Raw genomic sequence first — 15,633 nt, forward strand, 5'->3', positions numbered from 1 at the left:
ATTGTTGACGCACAATGGAAAACTCCCAGCACAAATATTTAGATAGATTGTCAACACGAAGAACACTTTTCCAGATCAGTTAAAAGAAAGTCCAATCTCGGGATCAAATTGTCCACACGATATCGTCGCATCCTCCCAAGTCGTCGTCACCACGGGCGTACTCAAGTCCAGCAGATCGAGATTTCCATCTGGAACCCAACCCAACGGATCCACGGGTTGTTCATCTTCGGGCGATAACTCCTCAACAATTGCTAGCCTCTCATCATTTCCTGCATCTTGCATATCCCATTGGAGATCGAGATGCGCGTTGGGATCTGCAAGAGCGAATAATGTCTCCGAGTGCTTGAGAAGATTGGGCAATAAGTGAGATTGAGCACCTCGAACGGCTGATAGAGCATGAATCACGACGGAGAGTAAGTCACGAGGGCCATTCTCGAGTGCAGAATATGTCCAGCCGGGGAGTTGAGCGGTATCTGCGAGACTGACGCCGACGTCAAAGAGCTTTTGTTCCTAGACAAGAGTCAGTATTCGTTCCATGGACAGTCAGAAACTCGGGTGAGTCTTACCATTCCGATGCCATGGCAGTCTTTTGATTTGGTTCCAACAGACCCCAAGGCCGACATGATGATCTTTCCTGCATCCATTGGAAGCGAGGGCGGGAGAAGCAGTCCAAAGCCAGACGCCGACGAAGGATTCTGACCAAAGGCGATCCTCCACATGGATATCCGAAGCCACTGCTGAGTGATGAGTGTATCGAACCGTTGGCTCTCAATAATCGACTGGTCTGGCTGCACGCTGCAGAGCTTCTCGTTTATGGTATGTACAAGCTTCAAGTCGTCGAAGCGTTGATCGTCACCCTCGGGCTGCCATTCGTACAGAGAATATGGAAGGGATTCGAAGAGACGAATGTGATTTATAAAATCGTGCATCACTACCGGGCAATTTGAGTCGACGATCTGAGGCTTGTTGACTGTGCTTCGGAGCATGACGGATCTTCTGTGCTGGAGGGCAAAGGTTCTGGAACGCTTTAGTCTTGAGGGTAAGGTATGCGTGGACGGACTCACCTTTCTGTAACAAAGAGAAGCCAAAAGACGCGTCGTCTCTTCTCACGTTGCTCAGCAGGTAGACCATAGTAGCCAGACTCTTTTGTCAGGTCAAGTGACTGCGCGAGGGTGATGCTCTGGTTGAGATAGAACCAGGCGTGACGCGGATCGTTGAGATTCCCATAGCTTGCAAATAGGAAGAAGGAGACGAGTACTGAGTCGAGGGTGGTATCATCTATCACGCTGTATTGGCGGAGTGAGTTCTCAGCAAGATTGACGAGCATGTCTCCTGTCAAGCGTGGCTCGGATGGGATCTCAGCATTAAGATCATTCTCGCAGTTGTCGATCCGCTTGTCCAGTCGGAGTTGCATTCTTGTTGCAGCACATATTGCAAGGATTAGAGCGTATCTCGATGGCGGGAGGTCATCTAGTCGAGCTGCATCGGCGAGGATATCGTCGTCGACGACTGGCATGATAGGGTAGAGAAATCTCTGGAAGAGTCGTATGTGAGCAACGAGTGATAGAGACATGCGTTTGCAGAGGTCTCCGGTATTGATAGTTTCGTCATTGGGTGGTGTTGTCGAATCTGATTCCGGTTCTGGCTCTGGTTGTGAAACAGGGTCGATGTTTGTCGGTGGAGATGAGAATGACTGAGCGTTGAGTTGAGCGTCTGTTGGGGCATCTTGAGTGCTGCTGGCGTTGGCGTTGCTGGTTGATCCAGGCGGCGCTTCAGAGGTGAGTATCTGGAACTGATACTCATCAATGCCCAGACCCTGTCTCAGCTGCGTCTGCCGTCTCCCTTGACCCTGCTTTGGGCCCTTCCTCCGAATGCTGTGGCGATACTGGCAACGGAGGTCTCCGATGTGACAGTTCTTACAGGGCAGGCCGCGATCACACTTGACCTTGCGGAATCGGCAGTTGTCACAGACCTGGCCGCGCTTTACCGGGATAGTCGCCATGTTGCTCTAGGTCCGGGGCTGTTGAATGCTTAATGGAGATATAGTCGGCAGATCCAATTCTTTTGCCAGCGTCATTTCTCGTGACTCTCGGTCCGATATATCAAGCGATGAGGGGTATCCACCACAAACTGACCATTCTCGAGGTCACGATGGGCCCCGGGCTAAGCATTCTTCAAGTGAGGGGCTATGCCCAAAGGGGTAATGTTCGGACTGTAACATCAACCCCCATGGGGCGGTTTTCGGTTCCCCATGGGGACTTGGGAACAAAAGCGATTGGGATAGACACGCCAGGAGGATTCAATTGCTCCAGTATATAACCTCAAGATGCGTTGCTGATCAATTCGAGATCTACTCCATCAGACACTCACCAGCTCATTCTTCTATCACAATCATCAAACTCTCAATCACAATGGGCAAAGAGATCATCAACCCTTCGGTTTCACACGCCGAGAGCTACGATGTCGAAGCTTCGGTGGCAAAGACGGTTGGCCACGATACCACCGACCAGGCTCGTCTCGGTGCCCAGGCTGAGCATGACCTCCCTCCCCTCGAAGCCGTTCGCAAGTATCCCTGGACTGTTGTCTGGTGTCTCGTCGTCTCCATGTGCGTCATCATGGAGGGCTACGATACCAACCTCCTCTCCAACTTTTATGCTTATCCCGCCTTTGCCAAGAAGTACGGCCATTGGAACGAAGAGACCAACAACTATCAGCTCTCTGCTCCTTGGCAAGCTGGCCTCGGTAACGCTGCAGGAGTTGGTTCCTTCTTTGGAACTCTTCTCAACGGTTACCTCGTCACCAAATATGGTCACATCAAGGTCCTCATCGGCTCCTTGATCTCTCTCAGCTGCTTCATCTTCATTGTCTTCTTCGCTCCCGACACCAAAGTCCTCCTCGTCGGACAGATCCTCTGCGGTTTTCCCTGGGGTGTCTTTGCTACGACTGCGCCAGCCTATGCCTCCGAAGTTCTTCCCATGTCGCTTCGAGTTTATATGACCAGTTGGACCAACATGTGCTTCATCATCGGGCAGCTCATCTCTGCTGGCGTCATGGCTGGTCTTGTCAACACTCCTGCTCCTTGGGCGTATCGCATTCCCTTTGCGCTCCAATGGTTCTGGCCTGTTATCCTGGTGCCTATTCTCTGCTTTGCTCCCGACACTCCCTGGCATCTTGTTCGAATTGGACGACACGACGACGCCCTCAAGAGCCTCGCCCGACTCCGACCTAGTGCTACCGACGCTGAGCTCCGCGATGCTCTTGGCCTTATCGTTTATACCAATAGCCTCGAAGAGCAGCTTTCCGTCGGCACCTCATACCGTGACTGCTTCAAGGGCTTCGAGCTCCGACGAACCGAGATTGCCATCGTTGTCTTCGCTGGTCAGATTCTTTCTGGTCTCAACTTTGCCTACAACTCGACCTACTTCTTCCAACAGATCGGCCTCGACTCCAACACTACCTACCATCTCAACGTTGGCGGAAACGGAATGGCCCTCTTTGCTACTTTGGTATCTTGGTTCTGTGTCATGCCTTACGTTGGAAGACGAACAGCCTACCTTTATGGTATGTTCACTATGGCCCTTGTCCTCTTCGTCATTGGCGCTCTCAACACCCGAACCGAGAACCATTCAATCGCCATGACCCAAGCTGTCCTCACTCTGGTCTGGACCTTTGTCTTCCAGTTGTCCGCTGGTCAGCTCGGCTGGGCTCTTCCTGCTGAGATGGGCTCAACCAGGCTCAGACAGAAGACCATCTGCCTCGCCCGCAACGGTTATGCCATCACTGGAGTTGTCGCTGGTGTTCTTCAGCCTTACTTCATGAACCCTACTCAGTGGAACCTTCGAGGTTACACCGGATTCATCTGGGGAAGCACTGCTTTCATCGTCTTCGTCTGGGGCTATTTCCGTCTTCCTGAGACCCGAAACCGCACCTTTGAGGAGCTTGACATTCTCTTCGCCAAGGGTGTCTCAGCACGCAAGTTCAGCTCTTACAAGATTGACTCTTTCGAGGAGGCGGACAGCGCTGTTCACCAAACCGAGAAGGCTTGATCTTTGCAGCCTCGGGCCTGTGCAGAATCTATCCTCATGTCAGATTACGGGATGGAGTTTGGGTTGAAGGGGAAGAAATTGGTGTAGCTGTGGAGTTGACAATATGGATTATGATATGGTACTGAATAACATGATTATTACGCAACACTAGCTTTTTTGTGTCCCTCTAGTGACCAGTGACTGTCAGATCACTGCAGAATGACCTAAATTATGCAGTCCATTATTCCTCAATATCTCTCTCTGTCATCTCATGTTCGCCTATCGTGATTCGAGGTCCTTCAAAGTTCTTTCTTCCATCCACAACCCACTGAATGGCTGATATGACCACGATGACACCAAATGCAACAACACAGTAGTTCATCGTAGTTCCACTAACAGGCAACGCTGGAGGGAATAGAAAGAGCACCGTAGTAACAATAGTGTACACCAATCCAATGATGTTTGTTGTCCATCCAAGCCAGTTGGGCAGCTTGAAAGCTCCTTCTGGCAATTGAGTCCGGCCACTCGCAAGGTGCAGAGCGATGGGAATGCCATAACTGAGGCCAAGAGCAACCACAGAAGACGCTACGATGGCATTAAAGGCGACAGTAGAACCGAGGTAGATGCAGCCAAAGATGACCACAATCACAACATTGAGATACAGGGCGTTCATGGGTACACCGAGCTTGGGGTGAACCTTCCACCAGATGCGTGATGCTGGAAGTCCACCGTCTCTTGCGAACGCGAACATCATACGTGACGAAGTGGTCATGACTGCGATGGCAGCAAATACCAAGCAGAGGAGAGGAAACATAAGCAAGCAAATGGCTCCGACTTTGCTGTTGGTGGCCAAGTAGAAGATCTCAAGAAGGGGACCAGCCGTTGATCCAATGATGGTATCAGCGTTCTTGATACCACCAGACACGAATAGCACCACAATGAGAAACAGGAATCCAGTCGAGATGCCGATATACTGACAGTATAGCATAATCTTGGGGCCCTCGCTGGCTGCATTGGGAATTTCTTCAATCATGTGAGCAACGGCATCAAACCCTGTAAGTCCAAGTCCTCCCTGCAAGAGACCAAGGAGCCAGGCGATACCATCTGGCCAACCAGTTGTGTTGATAAAGGTAGCGAATACGTAGTCGGCGGTAGCATATTCGGGCGCAGCGCACGCAAGCACTGTAATGGAGATAATGAAGAAACCGGCGATACTCCATACAAGAGCAAGGCCATTGATGCGAGGGAGGAGCGAATGAAGAAAAGCATTGGTTGCGAAGGCGATAAAGGCGATACCGAGATAGATGAGGAATTGGTGCCATCTCTGGAACTCATAGCTGGGGTTTTGGAGAGAGATGATGTTGATGATGAGAGTGCTCGACAAGGAACAGTTGGTCGCAACCAGACAGGCCCAGCCGCTGAGGTTGATCCAACCCGTGATCCAAGACAGGGGGATCTTCAAAGACTTGGGGGCAATGGTGGCAACCCAATGATACTGCCCACCAGAAGTTGGCTGTGCTGACAGAAATTCAGCTAGACTTGCAGCAAGCGAGAGATTGCAGATACCAGCTGTGACCAGTCCCCAGATAACAGCGACAGGTCCTCCTGATGGTAGAGCGAGCGAAAGCGATGCTGCAAGAGCAGTCCAAGAGTTGAGGATGGCAAAAGCTAAACCCAGCATTGTCCAACGACTGAAGTTGCGCTTGAAGGACTGGGAATGGCCCAGCTGAGCGAGTTGGTAGTCATCGAGATTGGTGGTCGGTTTGACATCCATGGTATCAGATACGCCAAGAAGATAAAAATGGATGAGATATCTGCGAAGGATGGAGAGAATGCCTGGGAACTGTCCCGATTATAAACTTCTGGTCCATCCATTCCGGCCATAACGGTTCCAGCACATGCTGTCAGATCAACAGCCATCAATATCGGCCGAAGCTAACTCGATTCAATCGCGGGGAAGAAATCCTCCAATCTCATTCGATGAACCAGCAGGATTTCCGTTTACGCCCTCCGACTACGCTCCGTTTTCACAGGATAAGGATCCACCGTTATCATTCCCGTGCGGAGAACCCTGGCCAAACCGAAAGCTTGTGATCATGGTTTGGAGATAAGAGGCTCAGATGCTGACACTTGATTCGTTCAATTGTCTCGCCGTCAAAAAGTTGCTAGTTAACTGCTCGAAACGGTAAGAGATTAGGCCACCCTTGACAGCTGCACGTCGGTGAGATTGATGATTATCGGGATAATCTTGAGCGCTTTGGGAAGCTCGAGGGAGACGCAGTTATCCAGAATTGACCTGCATCGATTGAAGTATTGTCCGATTGGGCACAGGCAATAAACTCGGCGAACTCCCTTTCTATCCTCAGGTGATACGTTATCGGAACTGTAGGCTCCGTATTAACGTTAGTATCCACCACCGTTTTGAGTGCCGAAGCATGGCAGACGATATTCTCAACTTCATCATATCGCAACTCCCGAGGCGTACTGGGACCTTGGTGCTCTGAATGGCATTCGACTGAATTCCAGCCTGCATCGCCGGCGTCAAAACTGCAGAATACGTCGCGATGTGATCACTTGCCGTATCAATTAGTGCAAGCTCTAATACTCAACTACCGACCCTATAGCTTCTACAACCTGCAACTTGAATCGAATACAAGCTTGCAGCCAGGCTCGGGGCAATGATAAACAGGCTTGTAGTCTTTATTATTTAGAGCCAGGACTCATGGAACTGAGATCAGACATAATAACGAACCGGTCGCGGACAGGCGCAGCCTAGGAATGACTGACGTATATTAGGTATCCTCTCAGATAGCATGGACCTGACGAAACATAGGCATATAGACTTGCTGAGGGGGCAACACACCATTTAAATCCAATGATCTACAGAGTATATGACTACCGGTACAATGATATTCGGCAGTTATCTGCCGTGGAATTCTCTCAGTGGGCATGCTGGTGCTTGGCGTGACTTGGCAAGATTGTTTTGCTTTTGTTCTTGCTGGTTGTGCATGACTTTCGGCAGTTGGTATAATTGATTATCTAGCTCTCAAAGAAATTCTCCACCATTATTATCTTAATCTATTACAGTGCTCTAATTATTTAAATAACTGGCTACTTATCTGTTACTAAAGAGGTTTATATAATTTTAGGGAGAACACTCTGTAGAAAGACAAAGGGATCTTGTCGCTGTTTTGAGACAGCGGAATAAGCGGAATAAACAGAATTAACAGAACTAAAGTAACATAGCGCTGCACTAAGAAAGACTACCCCCTGTAATGCTAAAAATCTTCTTAAGCATATCCTATTTATGCTGTTTTAAGTAATATGCTTTAGAGTCAATGTTAAATTGCCATGCTTTAACCTAAAGTGTCAAGTAAGCATGGCGTTATTTTAACAATATGCAGCGTGTTTAAAAACTCCATCCAGCTAACAATAGATATGGGAATACGCATGTTTGAAGCGTCAGGCCTCTTCCTTTTGCACTCTCTTCCATTGGTCATGTAAGCGAATGTGGCTTGAGCCTCATTTCCTTCGAGGTCCTCCAAATCCGTTAAAGGTAAGGCTAGCCCTGCTCCAGTTCAGTGTTGTCCCAGGTATTCGGGTAGTCTTTGGGCCCTGACTCTTGCAAGTGTCAAATATGGAGTTTTCCCCTTATGCTATTGTTCCAGGCCAAGGCTAAATTCAGCCCTGGAAGACGGCGTGGACTGATTCAACAAACCAGAACGAATAGCATCACGAATTACTCGTTGCGAATTGCGAGAGGGTCCGAGTGACACTAGGATACAATGCCGTGAATGCCGCGGTGGGGCGGGGCGTCCCTTATCTCTTCAGTATAAGGCGTTTGGTACCAACGAACAAGAGCACTGAGATAACCAGGTTCTTAAGAAACCTTCGAAGAGAAGCGAGAATCAGGATTCATATTATCATATCATGCATCTATCTATCGGAGCCAACCGAAGACCCCTACCGCTCCTGATCCCATTGGGACTGGCCCATTTCTGTCAATGAGGCCATTCACTTGGCTGCAATAGTTTGGTTGTCTAACCAAGCCTCACAACGGTAGTTTGCATTAGTCCAAACATGCTGAAGACACCAAGCTTAGCCTGCGTCAATAGCAAGTGTCTCGCGAATAACGACAAAGTGTTCGGGTTACACATCAACGCTAAGCAACGCCCGAGCCGTGTTGGTAGGTTGCGAGCTTCCCTCAGACCAGCCACATCACAGTCTTCACTGGCTGGCAGTATTCTGGAAGCCAGTTGGGGCAGACGTTGCGCAAGGGATGCCACACAAATGGTACGATGGCCCCCTCGTGAAATAATATTTGTCGCACCGTTCGGTATCCGGCAAAGCCAATGTAAAAGCAGCTGACCTCAGTCATTTGCAGCCCCCGGGGGACAGTCAAGAGCTGGAAGTGGTCCAGGCTATAAAGACATGGCCAATCGACTCTAAATTAAATATCGCTCGCTTCCTTCACCTGCTGCATAGTGCAAAGCTAAATTGCAAACACTAGTCATGCTACTCTCTCCTCAAAACGCCACACTAGCGATAACGGGCGTGGACTGACTCGAGAAATGGAGGTCACTTTACTCGAATTGAAATGGCTCAGCCAGTTTACTCTCAACTGGGAATTAACAAATATCTCTACATATATGTCCGTGGAACTTTTGTTCAAATGATCTGCATCCTTCGTCATTTCTCTCCCTTCCTTCATGAACTTTTGATCTGAGACAGTTACCGAATATGGTCCAAGCTTTCCCCATCTATCTGCCTCGGCAGCGGGAGCTGATCGCGACTTGGGTGATCCTGCCTATGCTGTCGAATATTACAGTTGGGCTTCGGTTTTACGCAAAGTCCAAGACGAGAGGCGTGTATGGCTGGACAGACTGGATGATCATAGCATCTGCTGTATGTCAACTGGTCCCACGAAACATTTATTATAATGACTATCTTCTGACAGTTTGGCAGTTCTTCACCACTCTCCTTTTTGTCTTTCTTCTGCTGAGTGGGTCTTCTCTTCTTCTCCATACATTCGAGACAAAAAGCTCCGCCGAAGCTCAATGGCTAACAAGTGTCTCGTTACCAGTGCTTATGTACGGAGGCATTGGAATTCCCGGATACCCATACACCAGTACTACAGAGCCAACCGACGTCTCGTTGATCCACGATCAGGTACGCTTCGTACGATTACAATTCCAATACTTCATTGTCTAATCAAGCTATGTATTATTAGATTGGTTATGCCAATAACATCGTCCTCGTATTTGCAGTCTACTCCTGCAAAGCCTCGATCCTTTTCCTCTATCATCGTCTTTTCACAGGCCACAATGGCCCGATGAATATAATAATATACGTGGCGTCGGGCATAACCTTTGCGTGCTTCATGGGAAGCTTTATCGGTTATCTCGCCGCCGTACGGCCGATTGAGAAGTGGTGGGCTTGGGGCAATGCCACGGCTGAGCAGTTCCTTGCCATGCAAAACATCAACATCGCCTATGACAGTTTGACAGTTTTTACTGACTTCTTGATATTTGTACTCCCACTCAAGTCAATCTGGGGGCTGAATATGAACCGCGGAAAAAAGATCGGTATCATCATCTCCTTTTGCTTTGGGTTCATGTAAGTGACCTTTACCCCTAACACATCAAGCATGCCCTCTACCGATCGACTCCTATCCAGCGAAACTTCATTAATAATGCATAACTAGCACCTGTTTCATTGCTCTTGCTCGTGTTGTCTTCACACATGGCTACCAATGGAAGAATCTCTACGATGAGGGAACTTTGTGGTCCCTTGCAGGCGTCGAGCCAGTGGCAGGGATTATCTGCGCATGTCTCCCTGGCCTGCGTCCACTGATGCCCAAGACGTTCAAGATGACGTCTTATGGTACTCCAGCAAATCCCAACAGATTCAGGACTACAGGCACTGCCACGACGGATAATGTGAAGAGGAGTACTAATAGGGAGCCCAACCCATTTAGGGTCCTGAATGATGACAGCTCGGTGACAGAGTTTGGACGAACCGTCAGGGAGGTCCCTTCGAGATCCGAGATAAGTGATGAGTATATTGAGCTTGAAGAGCAACGGCCCAAGGCATTTGATAGATAGTGAGGACTCATTATAAGATGACCTGAGAAATGTATTTAATTTACTTTATTCCTATCAATTGGTTCAATTCATGATATACATATATCAAGCTCTTTCATTACGTCAAGGCTTCCTCTCGGGGATTTATACCCAGTTTCCACAAGAATATGGTAAGTAATGGCAACGCGTCATCCACAACATCGGCTTCTTGAACCTAGGAAATACATGCAGCTCTAGTGACTGACACTTGGTAAAAGTGAACAATATGGCATACTCCGATACAACTATAAGCTAATAGTAACTCAAACTGGCAAAACGACCTTGACTCCCATGTACTCTCGCTGATGCATGAGTTTTCCATCAATCAGAACCTGATGAGCACCAACTCTATTGTTCACAGTATCGGTAGGATCCGTACATGTCGCGATCTGGATCTCGCGCCATTCTCGGTTGGTGGGAACAAGCTTGCCCTGCTGCGTTCGCTTCTTGAACTCAGCGTACACTCCTTGTTCTTCGACACAGCCCTCGCGCTGGATAAGGGGAGATTCTGTCACACAGTCAATACCAAGAATTCCAAGGGACAGCTAAGATCAACATACCAGCAGCTGGAGTCATGCGCAAGTCACCGACGGAGCTGTTGAAAAGCACCAATGAGAGACGCTCGTAGTTGCGTTGGTCAACCGGGGGCTTGTAGACACGGTGGCGAGTGGCTTTGAAGTGTCCCCCTGATACAATCTCGAGAGTATCACCAATATTGACGACGAGAGCACCAGGCTTATAGGGGGCATAGTACCACTTCTCATCCTGGCCCCAGATCTGAAGGCAAGAGACAGGAACAGAGAAGAGCAGAGTGGTGAGACCAAAGTCGGTATGCCCATGCATGCGAAGACCCTTGGAAGCTTCTTCTGTTGTCTTCTGCACAGGTCTGAAGAGAGCGTGCCTGAAATAGCCCTCGCCAGTTGGGCTGCCGTGCGACTGGACGTTTTCCCATAGGTAATCGTCTGGGAGCTCGAGAACTCGAGAGAAGAGAGTCAGGAGACGACGGTTGACCGAGCCGGTGAGGTAATTGGCGAAAGCCTCGATTTCATCCATAAAGGGATGGAGACAGGTGGGCACGCGGTTGATGTCCTCCCAGTCGGGTCGGTACCAGTTGAACTGTTCAATGCCATCGGGAGGTCCACGGTGACGCTGTTGGACAGAACCAGTCAGTCAATCGGTTCAATTGAAAGAGCTAATAGGCTGAATGCAGAGACAGGGACTTACTTTGAAGCCAAATGGGTGTTTGTAGCCAGACCAGACACCGGAGTCAGGGTTGAAGAGCAGACGTTCCTTGTCCTCCTCAGAAATGTTTTTGTACATGTACTGGGCGATGGCGAATTGGCGATGGAGCTGTGGTACAAGGCGTCAGCGACAGTTGTTTCACATCAGATGCATCGTCTCGTACCTGTTCTAACGAGACACCATAGTTCTCAAGGAATAGAAACCCATCCTCGCGAATAGCTCTCTTAACTTGGTTGACCAACTCCTGTACAACAGAAGGGTCATCAGAGTCGAGCAAAGAGAGATCAATAGAAGTGAGGTCGGCAAATTGCTCCTTCTGCTGTGTCACTGGTGGGGGAATCCACTCAGGGACGAAGGGCTTGCCGGGCAATTCGGCTGAAGGGGGACTAAATGGAGCTGCTGGCGACATATTGGGAAGTTCTAGTGATGTCTAGATTGTGAGATAGTTGTTATGGCTTGTGATCTGATTTCTTAGTCTGATGGAGATTGTGGTTTGGAGGTTGATTGTTCTGCTCTTATACACTAAACTGTCCAATTTGTTTGGTCGAGCTCCGCCTCTCGGAGATGGTGCAGGACAGAGTCCGGCCTCCCGAGTTCAACAACATACGATCGACTCACGTGCCTCAGCTATCTAGCTCCAACGCCACCGTCCATCCTCCCCAAGATGGATGCTACGTCGTTTGCTGATTGATAGTGCCTCATCGCAATAAGTCAAGCTCCTCCCAGAGACCGATGGAGCCAGTGATCACCCTGGGGTTGCGCCTGATTCGGATTAGGGTCGGAGGGCATTGGGAGGAGCTAGCGTGAGCCGTGGAGGGGCCCAACAGGGGACTTGGGAGGAGCTCCTCCCAGATAAGCGGCCAATCAACTAATCCCGAGATTCAACATGAACAAGGACGCATATGATAAGGGCACGATTCTTTGCTCGGTATCAAGCTTGGTATCATCATTCAAATCATTCACAAGTTCTCAGACAAGTCCTCGCAACATCTGTCTCACTTTCCGCCTCATTCAACCTCACAATCAACCATGTCTCGCCAACTTATCTCCAGTGAAAAGTTCCCTACCAAGCCCCACAACTGTAAGTCGCCTAAACCCCAGGTCCTCCACTGAGAGAGAAGAACCTCACTGACATTAGGGACCTTGCACAGGCCCAGCCACCAAAGTTCCTGGTCTGGTCTTCTGTGCCGGGCAGACTGCCACTGGCGAGATTAAGCAGGCAACAGTGCGTTTCTCATCCTCCCACCTTACCTGTTGACCGTCTAACACGAGCTTGTACAGAGAACTGTTCTCCAGAATCTCAAAGAGGTCCTTGAGCTCTCCGGCTCATCTCTTGAGCAGGTTGTCAAGTACAATGTTTACTTGGCTGACATGAAGGATTTTGCCGCTATGAACGAGGTGTACATAGACTTTCTGCCCCAGCCCATGCCTTCGCGCTCGTGTCTTCAGGCTGTTCCTCCTGGTGATGGTACTGTTATTGAGATTGAGTGCATTGCGCAGGCTTAGCTGAAATTTAGAGGCAAAAGAATAGACCGGATCTTAAAGGCTTTATAGATAGAGAATGTTACTCTTGGCTTTATAATATTCTTCACCAATTGAACATGATTGACAGTTATACCTCCTGGGACTGTTTGTCATTTGCAGTATCCGCAATATGCGGTATAATACAAAACTAGCAAATGCGACAGCTAAGCCCATTTAGAAGCTATCAGACCATTTCTCGTCACGAACTTACGATGGGCTTGGCTGTGTGTGAGCCGATCACACCTCGTACAGCTCGGCAAATAGAGTCGATAAAATCTTAATCATGATCAAGGGACGCAACCTTGTTTGCTCCATCTAATTTTACACATAAATGAAGGATGGCTCGCTGATGCGTATAAATAATTGCTCATAACGTGTCAAGGCACGTCAGGATAATCTTGCCAAGCTGCCATCGTTGCCTTCGTCCGAAAACCCTTCTGGCCCACTCCAGAGCCCCATTGGTATCCCCATCTTCAACGCCGACAACCTGCATCGTTCCTAGCGTACTGCCCTTGATCAACTGCCAGGCGATTACGAAAGCCTTGAAGGCGTACAACATGATCCAAGGTGCCTCCGAGTCTGGTACTACGGGCGAGTCGAGATATGTGAGAAACCAGTCGATGTGAGGTTTGATGACTTGCGCAGTATTGGACTCGCAAAGAAACTCGCACGATGGCGCCAGATATGTCGTCTGCTGCAAGACTGCATCCATTGTCCCACCGACGATTCCACACGTATGCGACGGCGACCATATCCGCACATCGATCATGGCAGACTGCCATGTAGCCTCACACAACGCTCCACGAGGCCAGTTTAAGTGCTGCAACTCTTCCTCAGACTGGACAACGGGGCCCAACGCTTCAAGAGACTTTCGCAATGGCTCAAGCCTTTCTGTGCTAATCATTCCTGTCATGGCACTCCAGCCCGACGTCTCTTGAGCGCTGGATGCGAGGAATTGGGTGATGTTTATGGCTCCATATGGGTCAAATGAGGGAAAGGACCCGGGATCCGATGCCAATGACAAGAAGAGTCGAACAGCATCGGGATACTGAACTGGCGGGCCAGGAACGACGGCAACTAATCTTTTGTGCGCCCACTCGGCTGCTGAAGATGCCGCCCACTGATCCTGGGGGCAGGGCAGCTCGTGCTTGATCTCGAGATGGGAGAACTGACGGGGTATCGAGAGAAACTGATACCACAACGTGTCGATCTGGTGGGCAGCGAAGAGCGTCCTCTTATGCGACTCGGCCTCTATGAATGTGCGCCATAAGGAATTAAGACATGGGGTTTTGGAAGTGAGTTCGGTTGGGAGTGGTATAGACAGCCCACTTGATCGGGCGAGTGAGATCATCCTGGTGTGAGTTTTGAGTCCATACGCGGAGTGATTTCCGCAAAGATACATCATGGCGTATACTTCGAGTAGGATGAGAGATTGGACAAGCGATAGAGTACGTGTTGATTCATCGGACCCATTATCATCGCCAGACACGAGATCTCGAGCGCGATGGTAGCACCTCTCCGATAAGCTCACACCAGACCCTTGCTGATCACTACGATCTGGATCTACGCCATATTGATATGCTATACAAAGCATGCTGAGAAGTAAGTGGCTTGGGATGGTCGTGGAATCAAATGTCGGCTGATGCAGAAACGGTAGGAAGTGGGATACATGCTTGAAATACAATTGGCAGCCGTTTGTAATTTGGCTAGTCGACGGTAACCAGTCATTCTGGCCCTGGTTGAAGTCGATTGATCCGTACAATAGCCTTTCGGGACTTCCTTGGTCGAGGCTAAAGTTGAGAAGACTCATTCCAGAGGGCGAGTTGGACATGTTGAGATTGCACGAGGGCTCGAGAAAGTTGGCGCATGCTAACTGGGAAATCGGGCCCAACAGCATTGACTCTTGGGACGAGAATGACGTGGCGAGCATTTGAGTCTCACCCAGATCTGAAGGCAAGCTATTGGAAAGGTTGATAGCATCATTGCCAATAGACGTCTGTCGAAAAAGCTGATCTCCGTCACCCTCGGCCTCGGCCTCACTGGTCAGCGACGGCGGCGTAGGTGCATGGCGCTGCAGGTCGCTCTGCGGTGAGTTACCTCCCCGTGAAGTCTTTTCCATACGGTCAAGGTGTTTCCGCTTCATGTGCCGGTGACGTAGATCCGGGCGCGAAAAGGTGGCAGGGCAGAGGTGGCAGGGTATGGAGGCATTGCTGGAGGAGCGAGAATGTAGCGCAGCGTGACGCTTCAGGTTCTCATGGCGGGTGAAGCGACTTGAACATACTTGGCATTGGAAAGGTTGTGAGGACGGTGGAGAGATGGCTATGCTGCGAGTGCTTGTTGATGCCATTCTGAGCTGGTATATGTATGCCGGTTACGGAGTATCAATGGCTGGGTTGAGTTGAAATGACTGACAATTTCCCCCAGACAATCAATCCCCTTCCCAGTTCCTCCTCTCTTCCCCGCAATCTAATCTGCAATGCAGTGTGGGTCATCATTATCTCCAGGGATGTGATAGGCTCCACTAACTTATCTCCCCCATCACGCTTGTTGGCTGAGAATGGCTATCATTGGTCGGTGAGAACGCCTATCACCAACAGACAATCGAGAGACTCCAGTTTTATAAACCGTTATCTTTATCGGTTATCAGCTTATCTACAGTGTACCCGTTCACTCTGAAGCATACCCTATATTCTAAACGACGACATTGTCTGTTTTATGGA

General features: G+C 49.5%; 7 protein-coding genes across 7 annotated transcripts; 3 read left to right on the forward strand and 4 right to left on the reverse strand.

Annotated features, from left to right (window-relative positions):
* Positions 1–75: 75 nt before the first annotated feature.
* FMAN_02025 (uncharacterized protein) lies at positions 76–2,002 on the reverse strand (the record flags this gene model as incomplete). Its single annotated transcript, XM_041825689.1, has 3 exons — positions 76–510; positions 567–1,017; positions 1,065–2,002. 3 exons carry the CDS (start codon positions 2,000–2,002, stop codon positions 76–78), a joined length of 1,824 nt encoding a protein of 607 aa, XP_041677383.1.
* A 409-nt stretch (positions 2,003–2,411) lies between these two features.
* FMAN_02026 (putative alpha-glucoside transport protein) lies at positions 2,412–4,046 on the forward strand (the record flags this gene model as incomplete). Its single annotated transcript, XM_041825700.1, has 1 exon — positions 2,412–4,046. The coding sequence occupies one exon, from the start codon at positions 2,412–2,414 to the stop codon at positions 4,044–4,046; it is 1,635 nt and encodes a 544-aa protein (XP_041677384.1).
* Positions 4,047–4,266: 220 nt separating this feature from the next.
* On the reverse strand, positions 4,267–5,799 carry FMAN_02027 (choline permease; the record flags this gene model as incomplete). Its single annotated transcript, XM_041825712.1, has 1 exon — positions 4,267–5,799. One exon carries the CDS (start codon positions 5,797–5,799, stop codon positions 4,267–4,269), a length of 1,533 nt encoding a protein of 510 aa, XP_041677385.1.
* Positions 5,800–8,765: 2,966 nt separating this feature from the next.
* Positions 8,766–10,129, forward strand: FMAN_02028 (uncharacterized protein; the record flags this gene model as incomplete). Its single annotated transcript, XM_041825723.1, has 4 exons — positions 8,766–8,930; positions 8,991–9,194; positions 9,256–9,641; positions 9,730–10,129. The coding sequence occupies 4 exons, from the start codon at positions 8,766–8,768 to the stop codon at positions 10,127–10,129; spliced, it is 1,155 nt and encodes a 384-aa protein (XP_041677386.1).
* Positions 10,130–10,410: 281 nt separating this feature from the next.
* On the reverse strand, positions 10,411–11,798 carry FMAN_02029 (uncharacterized protein; the record flags this gene model as incomplete). The annotated part of the gene is made up of 4 exons (XM_041825734.1): positions 10,411–10,655; positions 10,708–11,296; positions 11,372–11,497; positions 11,553–11,798. The coding sequence occupies 4 exons, from the start codon at positions 11,796–11,798 to the stop codon at positions 10,411–10,413; spliced, it is 1,206 nt and encodes a 401-aa protein (XP_041677387.1).
* Positions 11,799–12,418: 620 nt separating this feature from the next.
* FMAN_02030 (uncharacterized protein) lies at positions 12,419–12,895 on the forward strand (the record flags this gene model as incomplete). Its single annotated transcript, XM_041825745.1, has 3 exons — positions 12,419–12,470; positions 12,541–12,614; positions 12,671–12,895. 3 exons carry the CDS (start codon positions 12,419–12,421, stop codon positions 12,893–12,895), a joined length of 351 nt encoding a protein of 116 aa, XP_041677388.1.
* Positions 12,896–13,280: 385 nt separating this feature from the next.
* Positions 13,281–15,260, reverse strand: FMAN_02031 (uncharacterized protein; the record flags this gene model as incomplete). Its single annotated transcript, XM_041825756.1, has 1 exon — positions 13,281–15,260. One exon carries the CDS (start codon positions 15,258–15,260, stop codon positions 13,281–13,283), a length of 1,980 nt encoding a protein of 659 aa, XP_041677389.1.
* Positions 15,261–15,633: the final 373 nt, after the last annotated feature.

Source organism: Fusarium mangiferae (assembly GCF_900044065.1).
Source record: "Fusarium mangiferae strain MRC7560 genome assembly, contig: FMAN_scaffold001, whole genome shotgun sequence".
NCBI classification, from domain to species: Eukaryota; Fungi; Ascomycota; class Sordariomycetes; order Hypocreales; family Nectriaceae; genus Fusarium; species Fusarium mangiferae.